Source organism: Neophocaena asiaeorientalis, unplaced genomic scaffold (assembly GCF_003031525.2).
Source record: "Neophocaena asiaeorientalis asiaeorientalis breed wild unplaced genomic scaffold, Neophocaena_asiaeorientalis_V1.1 scaffold268, whole genome shotgun sequence".
Lineage (NCBI taxonomy): Eukaryota > Metazoa > Chordata > Mammalia > Artiodactyla > Phocoenidae > Neophocaena > Neophocaena asiaeorientalis.
The window spans coordinates 3,550,942-3,560,568 of NW_020173979.1; the positions used below are offsets into that span (position 1 = coordinate 3,550,942).

A 9,627-nucleotide genomic window follows, 5' to 3' on the forward strand; every position below is an offset into this window, starting at 1 on the left:
AGATTCTGCATATAAGCGATATCATGATATTTGTCTTTGTCTAACTTACTTCACTTAGTATGGTAATCTCTAGGTCCATCCATGTTGCTGCAAATGGCATTATTTCATTCTTTTTTATGGCTATTATTCTACTGTCTATATATATATATATATATATATGTATATGTATACACACACACACACACACACACATACACTACATTTTCTTTATCCATTCATCTGTTGAGGGACATTTAGGTTGCTTCCATATCTCGGCTATTGTAAATAGTGTTGCTATGAACATTGGGGTATCTGTATCTTTTCGAATTATGGTTTTCTCTGGATATATGCCTAGGGGTGGGATTATTGGATCATATGCTAACTCTATTCTTAGTTTTTTAAGGAATCTCCCTACTGTTCTCCATCGTGGCTGCACCAATTTACATTCCCACTAACAGTGCAAGAGGGTTCCCTTTTCTCCACACCCTCTCCAGCCTTTATTATTTGTAGACTTTTTGACGATGGCCATTCTGACCAGTGTGAGGTGGTACCTCACTGTAGTTTTGATTTGCATTTCCCTAATAATTAGTGATGTTGAGAATTTTCTCATGTGACTGTTGGCCATCTGTGTGTCTTCTTTGGAGAAATGTAGAGTTGCCTTCTTAAGCAAAAGCCTTTTTCTCTTCTCAAGGGAAATCCACTCTGTAGATATGAAAGTGGGCCCCTTAATAGGTTTACTGGGCAACATTTTGCTAAAATCATTCAAATTATAAGACTTCAAAGTTATAGAAGGTAGTCATACTCTTATTTTGAAGTGTGTCATTTGGATTTTTCACACCCAGGAAGTGAAGGCAGAGAGTTAAATCTTCTCTGTTTGGGCTGCCCCATGCATCTATGTGGTTCCGGTGGTCAAGCCCCTCCCACCTCATTCTCAGCAATTGTGTTCAGCCTTTGAATGTTTGTCTCACGTAATTCTGCTTTGCTGATATAGACTCTTGGGGCTCCAGGTACAAGGGTTGCTGTCACTCTCTCTGCCACGTTTTGACCCCATTGGGAAATGTAAATCAGGTCATCACATGTGGTCCAAAGCCTCTTGTCAGGAAGGGGCCCAGGCTGTTTCTTGTATGAGCAGCTCTGTCCTGGAGCACCTGATCCTCCCCAAGCTCACTCAATCCAAAGGCTGCCTGGCACAGAGCCTGGCTCAGCACCAGAAACTCCAGTGAATGAGATGGGCCAATTGTATCCCATCCACTCCCCCTAGAGTTTGACCTGGGAACTACGGGCAGAATCATATAGTCAATAGAAGTTAGAAGGTCGTGAGGAAGAGAGAGGCCTGTGAGACTAGGACTTAATCAGAGTTACGAGGATTCAGAAGCAGAAGCATGGAGCTCAAGCAGGGATACACAGAGTGGAGGGCAAGGAAGCCACTCGAAGCAGACGAGATGGAGCCGTCGCACAAAGGGAAGCAGGGACCCGGAGAAAGGCAAGGTAAAGGTGGAACACTGGAGAGAACCCAGATTCTTGCAGCGAGGGCTCCTGGAGTGCCTTGGTGGATACCTTCGGTTCATAAAGACCTTCCTGTTCCAGTCTCCACCATCCCATGTCGTGATATGCTCTCAATTCCTGTGAGATCCCGGTTCCCTTGTTGGGCCTCATGGCCTGGGCCACCCTGAAGGGCTCGCTGTTCTTTATGGGCTCACAAGGCAGGAAACCAACAGAAACCACCGTCAGTGGGTCCCTATTAGGCACTTTTTGTGTGTGTGTTGGGGGAAGATGGGTGGCATCCAAGAGCTTTCAGGGGACTAACTCCTCAAAGGCTCTGGTAATGTCCACGGGGGTGGTCCTATTCCCTGAGGATCTAGGCTCTGCTTTCTTTTTTTTCATGTATCCCCCAAATTACATATATAAACATCTAAACTGTCTTTTACATATAACAAAATATATAAGTACATATAATATATATAAGTATTATGTAAGCACATACATATATATTACAGATACAGTAGAATAACAACTTGGTTTAAAGTCTAAAGTGTGTCTTAGGCTTAATTATGTATTGTATATTGTCATATTTATGCCTGAGAACCCTTTAAAGTACCCATAGAACATACATGATATACATGATTTTGGATTTATAACTACAACTTGTATGGTAATAGTAAACATGAACACCAGGAAATATCAATCAACCTCTTCCTGTAGAACTCTTGCTGAAATAACTGCAAATGAGAAAAAACAGATTCTGGTTCCCACCCCCAGGCAAACTGTAACCATAACTTGCAAAGACTTTTTCCAACCCAAATGACAATTGATTCATTCCTTCTGGCAAATGGATTGCTGTGACGTTCCCTCTAAGTCAGATATCCTCTGAGATTATTTTAACTGGAACCCTCATGACTTTTCAAAGATTGGAGGTGGTCCTAATAATTGGCAGATATATAACAATTCCATTAAAATAAAAAACAAAGAAGTCATAAGAAGGGGAAATAAATAATCTAAAGAAGTGAGGCCAATATAATTCCTGTAATGGACAGCTGAACTCTGAGTTTCCTGGAAGTCAAGGGAAAAAGGGAAAATCCTAGACAAGCATTCTCATTGCTTAATAAAAATAATCAAAAGAGAGAGGTTTTCTCTTGGCACTATTTTTAAAAAATTAGGGAATTCCCTGGTGGTTCAGTGGTTAGGACTCTGTGCTTCCACTGCAGGGGGCACAGCTTCGATCCCTGGTTAGGGAACTAAGATCCCACAAGGTGTGCCGTGCAGCATGGCCAAAAAGAAAAAAAATTAAAAGTCACTCATAATTTCATCATAGTGATATTGTTATTTTTCTTGTATACACTAGTCCAGTCCTTGTCTGCAAGCAAAATAATAGGTAATTTTATTTAAAAAAATATTTGAATAGGCAAAACGTTCACATAGTTTGAAAATAGGGAAGTGTGAAAAGTAAACAATGGAAAGTTTCCCTCCCGTCCTTGTCATAAATTTGCCCCAGTTCAGCTCCCTTCAAGCTCCCCCTGTTTTGTATCCATCTAGAGTTTTTATGCGTATTCAATCACAACTTCGTCATCAACAGTAAAATATGGACTCATTTCTTTCATTTAACAACATACCTTTCAGGCTTTTCCATATCAGTAGGAAAGCCTCCTCTTCTTTCTCTTTCACAGATACAGGGTATCTCATTGTTTGGATGTACTTACCAGTGCCCTACTGATGTCATTTTCATTTGGATTGTTCCTTTTTTTTTTTTTTTTGCTATTAGAAGCAAAGTGTGTAACTTCACAATGTGCGTACATTGATACATATGACAAATCGCTGAAGTTGATTTGCTGGGTCAAGGGATAAATGCATTTGTGAATTTGATAGCTCTCACCAAATTGCCCTCCAGAAGGGTTCTGGAAACTTACGCTTCTACCAGCAGTGTCAGAAGGTTGAGTTGCCACATACTATCTGTATACTCTAGACCCAGCATCCTCCTGCTGACTTCCAAGGAGGAAGGAAAAAGGAATGTGAAAAAGGAAGAACTGTCTATCAGGTACCTGCTATATGCCAGACATACACGATATATACACATTTGATCCTCAGTGTAACCCTGTGAGGCAAAGTTTGTTTCCCTGATTCTTATTAATGAGATATCTTGTTGTAGAGAGGTTGAGGAATTTTGCACAGTGACTCAAGTCAAGTGGAAGAGAGGGGTCCTGACCCTGTGGCTGGCTCTGAGGCTGGTGTTGGTTCCTGTGCACCAGAGTCCTGGTACAAGTGATGGTATCTCAGCAGAGCCTGGTGTCTTCCTGACCTGAGTTCAGCTTTCATGGACCAGCAGTGGTGACAACTAGAGTTCTCAGTGTCTCAACTACTTTATTTTCTTGGCTGCCTTAAACTTCAAGTGTCACAGCTCAGCCCTACTTAGAGGAGCCCCTGGGAATCTTTGCCCCCTTCCACTTGGCCTCCTGCCCAGGTCCCAGCTCTGGCCCCTCACAAGTGATTTTTGAGGGTGGCACCGGGCTCCTCTGGGTACCCGTCTCCCAGGAGGGCATCCAGCCACTCCTCTAGGTCTCGCACCAGCTGTTCCAGGTCTCGCACCTCTTTCTCTAGCTTCTCCACGAAAACATGCAAGTTCTCCTTCCACCAGGTCCTGATGACCTTGATTGGCTCTTCTGAGGGGTCACTGGTCTGGTATTCAAACACCTGAAAGGCAGACACTCACATTGCATCTTGAGCCTTTTCATGTAGACCCTCCCTTGCCACTGGTTTCTAAAAGTTCCCCAAGCCTTTGCAATGCTTTCCTTCTGCCCATCCCCACCTTCTCCACCCGGCCGAGACCCATCAATGACACCTCTGGGAAGCCTTCTCAGATTTCCTCAGCCAAGCTTGACGTCCCTCAGTACCTTCTTGAATATGTTACCTGGGAAGTCATAGGATTCTGGATGTAGTGACATTCTCTGATTCTTTCTGACACCTCCCAACTTCTTCCTGAAACAGGCACAAACACCACCTCTTAATAAGGGAAAGGAGAGTGAGTTGGAATAAACTCGGTTGGTCATCCCAATGGGATGAAGAGGATGGGAGAAGGCAAGCTGTGGAGGCCCCCTTGGCATGCAGCCATCTCCAGAATAGGCTGCTGACTCTGTGTGGACATGGCTCCTTCCTCCTCAGATTCCAGAATGCTCACCTGATATTCCTGTGCCCACATATAGCACCAAGATCAGCAACGCCAACAGTGTCTGGGGGCAAGAAGAGGAGGAGGGAGGAGATGAATTTCTGGAGGGTATACGTGCATCCCTGCTTCCCTCACAGAGGGCTAGGCGTGGGGCTGCTGTAAGGTCACGGTCAGAGCTGAACTTTTTTCTGATTATCTGAGTCACGTGTACTTACTACAAAACCCGCAAATATTGCAGAATTAGATAACATGGCAACTTACTGACATTTCATTGGTGTTTTCCCTTTCTCCCTGCTGAGAAGGAAGGCCCACCTCTATTCTCATCCTTGCCTCACTTTTGCATGTTTTCTTTGAAATGATCTTTAAAAGGAGTTGACTTTATTGAGGTATGATTCACATACAGTAAAATGCACATTTTACATGGACAGTTTGATGAGTTTTGACAAATGTCTGTGCTTGTGGACGACCACTCCAATCTAGATGTAGACCATTTCCATCATCCTAGAAAGTTCCTGTACGTGCTTTTGCGGCCAACCCCCTCTTTACCCCCGCCCCTGCCATAGGGAACCGCTCATCTGCTCTCTGTCACTGTGGAGCCGTTTTGCCTGTTCTGTAACTTCACATCAATGAAACCATATATTATGTACTGTTTTGTTGAGCTATTCTTACTCCACATAATGCTTCTGAGATGTCTCCATGTTTTCATGTTCGAGGTTATTGATGAGTAATATTATATTGTATGAATATAGAATAGATATGTGTGTGTGTGTGTGTGTCTGTACGTATATGTGTGCTCTCAAATGGATGCCTGGGATCTTAAGGGGTTTCATGGTTCTAGCTGGATCAGAATTCCATCCACCTCCAGCACTGCTGGACTTCCAGTATCTCTGCTCTAAACCCCATAGCAGCTGCTGTCTGGTAAGCCGTGGGTAATCTAAATCCTTTGCATGCAGCCCACAGCCAAGAAGTCATGGAGATCCCCCGCCTGGGCTTTCGGGGTCCTCTCGACACACAGCTCTTCTTCCTCTCCAATGCCTTGTCCTACGGAGTCCAGCTGCTTCAGTTGCACAGATTCTCTGCAGCTCAGCAGGACTGCTGGGCTCTGTCCGCCCTCTAACTCTTGGTGCAGCCGTCGTTGGGAAAGAGATGAGGCAATCACCAGTTTTCTTTTCTCAGGGATTGCACTTTTGTGCTGTCTGCTGCCCTCACCAGAAAATAGTTGCTTCATTTATTTTGTCAATTTCATGGCCGCTTACAATGAATGGGAGGGCTAGTTTAGCCCCAGTTACTGTGTTAAGGCTGCAATTGGAAGTCTACCCCTTGGGGTTTGGGTGCAGGAATGAAACGGCTGCCTGAAGACAACATTGCTCCCTGGAACTTGGGTCAGTCCGAGACCATTTAGGAGATTCTGATGGGTGTGCCAGGATCAGAAGGGGAGAAAACTGAGAGCCTTTTGGAGAGGTGGGAGAAGATAGAGGGGGAATCTGAGTCTGGGAGGGGCCCACTTCCCTCTCCTGGGTGGCCCTCGTGGTGTGGCTGGGAGGTCTTAGCACAGGGAACTCAGAGACAACTGCTTTCAACAGACAATGTGAGTTGGGACCGTGATGGTGTCAGGGGCAAACAAAAGTGGAGAGAGGATTAAGGTGGACACAGTAGTGACCGACATTGACTTTCCCCCCAGCTCACTGGATGTGGGCTGAGCTAGATTTAATCTGACTTGAAATAATACATTTCTTACGTACCTGTCTTTGTGAAGCAAGATTTAGACTGGCTACCACAAACAAAGAAGATAAGAGATTTGCATAATTTGTCTCTTCCCTGGATAGCTTTTCAAAAATATATACTAGCAACTATATTATTATTAACTGTAAGAAAAAGTAAAAACTAATTACGTAGCAGCAACGTGACTGAGTCTGTCACACACACTAGGAGTGAAAAAAGCCAGTCATGAAGGGACACACTGTTTGATTCCATTCCCATGAAATTCAGGGACGTACAAAACTCGTCTGTGATGATAGAACTCAGAATCGTGGTTATGGAGTGTGAGCTGGGAGGGGCCTTGGAGGAAACTTGGACATGCTCTATAGCTTGATCTGGGTAGCAACTGCCTCGGTGTGGACACCCAAGGTGAAATCATTGTACACTTCAGGTTAGGGCACTTTTTAAATTTCTTAACAGTATTCCCTGAGACTCTCTTTATCTAAGACACATAGAACTGACTCATTCTTTATAACGGCTGATGAACATTCTGTGGTCTGAAAGCTCTTCTATTTCTTTAACCACTCCTCTGTCAATGTGCTTTACAGGATGGTGTCTTCACCAGAATACTTGCTGCTATATTTTTTGTGTGTGTGTGCAGGGTGGAGACAAAGGCAGGGAACAGCGACTAAAATTGAGTTTTAGTCCTTCTTTTGTGCTGTTGTGGGGCCTGAGCCAGATCATTTCTTCGCTCTGAGCCTCAGTTTCTTCACCTGTAAAGTGGATTTTGATATATGCTGAAAGGTCTTTCAAAAAGGCAAGGTGGGGACTCTGTCATCAAATTGATTTGGGAAATGCTGTGGTAAACAAAGTTATGTGGATTTCCTTGCTGCAGGACTTGTCAGAGCCTTCGTTATGTGAACGAGCTGTGTAAATCTCCAAGAAGGGAACGAGGGTATCAGCATTCCCCAAACCACAGAACCTTTTAAATGACTTTTCTAAAAGGAGCATTCCTGGGGTTTGAGATTCGTGGGACACTTTTTTAGCAAAAGCTGCAGCATAATGGGAGCCCCGCAAAGTCCAGCATAAAGGAAGCGTTGGAATGTGTATTAAATGTATGAGCGAACAAATCTTTTGAAAACATATATAGGTCAGTCATGTATCGCTCTGCTTAAAACCCTTCAATGGCTTCTTACTAATCTCAGAATAAAATCCCACCCCTTTCCACAGTGTGCAAGGCCCAGATGACCTTCCCAGCCTCCTTTTACATCCTTCCCTCAGTTCTCCACCTGGGAGGCGGTGGAGTGCAGGGTCACCTTGCTAAGGGTTCTGGAATCAGATGGCCCTGGCTTCAAATCCCAGTCTGTCCCTGCTGTCTGGCTTTTTGCCTTTCCAACCTCAGCTTACCCATTTGCTAATAATTGCTTCTCGGGAATGTCATGAAAGAGAGAGGGGTAGAAGCACCAGGCTGTGCACATTAAGTGCTAACATTTTCCATTTTGACAAAGTCCTATGTTAGGTTTGAATTTCAGCCCTAAGAACAAAAGCTCCACGACCTCTCCAATTCAGGTGTATTATCCTATTTATTTCGGTTCGTTCATTCATTCATTCATTCAGCACCTGTTATGTACCAACCACTATTCTAGGCACTAGGAATACAGCAGGAAGCTAAATAAAAATCCCAGCCCTCCTGGAGCATAGCTTCTGCTGGCAGTGTGGAGAATTAAATAAGAGTGTCAGGAATGACTTCTAGAGGAAGCTCCTGAGCCCTGCTGTGTTCCACCAGGTTGGGCTCTAGGGAGAGTCGGGCTGAAAGCCCGTTCCTGATTTTGAGGGCCTTACAGTCTTCCTGGAGTGTCAAATGGAGTCCAGATGGGAGGAAAGCCATGTACACCTGGTCTGGCCTCACCTGTTTCTTGTCCTCAGTGTGACCTCCCCTTCTCTCAGCTGCCACTCGCCCCCTGCTGTGCACCTGTTGGATCACCATGATCTCAGGTCAGGCTGCCTGGGTGGAACAGCGTACCCTCACCTCCCCGGCCTCTGGTCACCAAGCATCTCTCAAGCCATGAATTCTGATGTCACAGAAGGTGGGGACAGTCAGGCCCCCACTCTGCACCATCCTGGTGTTTAGCCCCAACTTGTTTTTCATATAAATGTAAAAAACAAAGACCAGAAAGAAATACACCGAAAGATTTTATTTCAGGATGGTGATTTTTCTGATCCTTTTTCTTCTCTTTTCAATTTTTTTAATAAGATGCAAGTCTTTAAATAAAAAAACAATAAAATATTTTTAACTGAATTTATTGAGATAATTGTAGATTCACATGCAATTGTAAGAAATGGTATAGGAGATCCTGGGTACCCTTTACTCAGTTTCCACTGATGGTAACATAGGCTCTTGCCATGGATACAATCTATCAATCTTATTAAAATCTCCCCAGTTCCACTTGTATTCATTTGTGCGTGTATTTAATTCTAAATAATTCTGTCACATGGCTAGATTTGGGTATCCACCACTACAGTCATGATACAGAAGAATTCCCAAACCACAGGGTTCTGTGTTCTGTATTTGTAGTCAGCTCCTCCCTCCACACCCAATTCCTAGCAACCACTGATCTGTTGTCTATTTCTAAAATTTTATCTTTTCAAAAATGTCGTATCAATGGAATCAAATAGTCTGTGACCTTTGGAGGCTGGCTTTTTGGTACTTAGCGTAATCCCCTGGAAATTCACCCCGATTATCCTGCATCGGTAGTTTGTCCCTCTCTTCTTGTGTGTAGTATTTCATGGCAGGGATGTGCCACTGTTTACCAGCCACCCACTGAAAGACATCTGGGCTGTTTCCAGGTTTTGGCTTTTATGAGTAAAGCTAACATGGGCTTTCTTGTATAGGCATACCTTGTGTTATTGCACTTCGTAGATACTGCATTTTTTTACAAATTGAAGTTTTGTGGTAACCCTGCATGGAGCAGCAGCATTTGCTCATTTCACGTCTTCGTGCCACATTTTGGTAATTCTTGCCATATTTCAAATGTTTTCACCATTATTATGTTTGTTACGGCGATCTGTGATCGGTGACCTTGGATATTACTACCGCAACTCCCTGAAGGCTCAGATGATGGTTAGCATTTTTAACAGCAAAGTATTTTTAATTAGAGTATGTACATCATCTCAGACACAATGCTGTTGCACATTTCATAGACTACAGTATAGTGTAAACATAACTTTTATGTGTGCCGAGAAAGCAAAAAAACTGTGTGACTCGCTTTTTTTATGATATTCACTTTATTGTG

The 9,627-nt window shown here is 43.7% G+C and overlaps 1 protein-coding gene across 1 annotated transcript; it reads right to left on the reverse strand.

Moving 5' to 3' along the window:
- Positions 1-3,951: 3,951 nt before the first annotated feature.
- SMIM23 (small integral membrane protein 23) lies at positions 3,952-8,321 on the reverse strand. Its single transcript, XM_024753371.1, has 4 exons — positions 8,244-8,321; positions 4,649-4,700; positions 4,382-4,449; positions 3,952-4,164 (listed from the first exon to the last, which is right to left on the reverse strand). The coding sequence occupies exons 1-4, from the start codon at positions 8,319-8,321 to the stop codon at positions 3,952-3,954; spliced, it is 411 nt and encodes a 136-aa protein (XP_024609139.1).
- Positions 8,322-9,627: the final 1,306 nt, after the last annotated feature.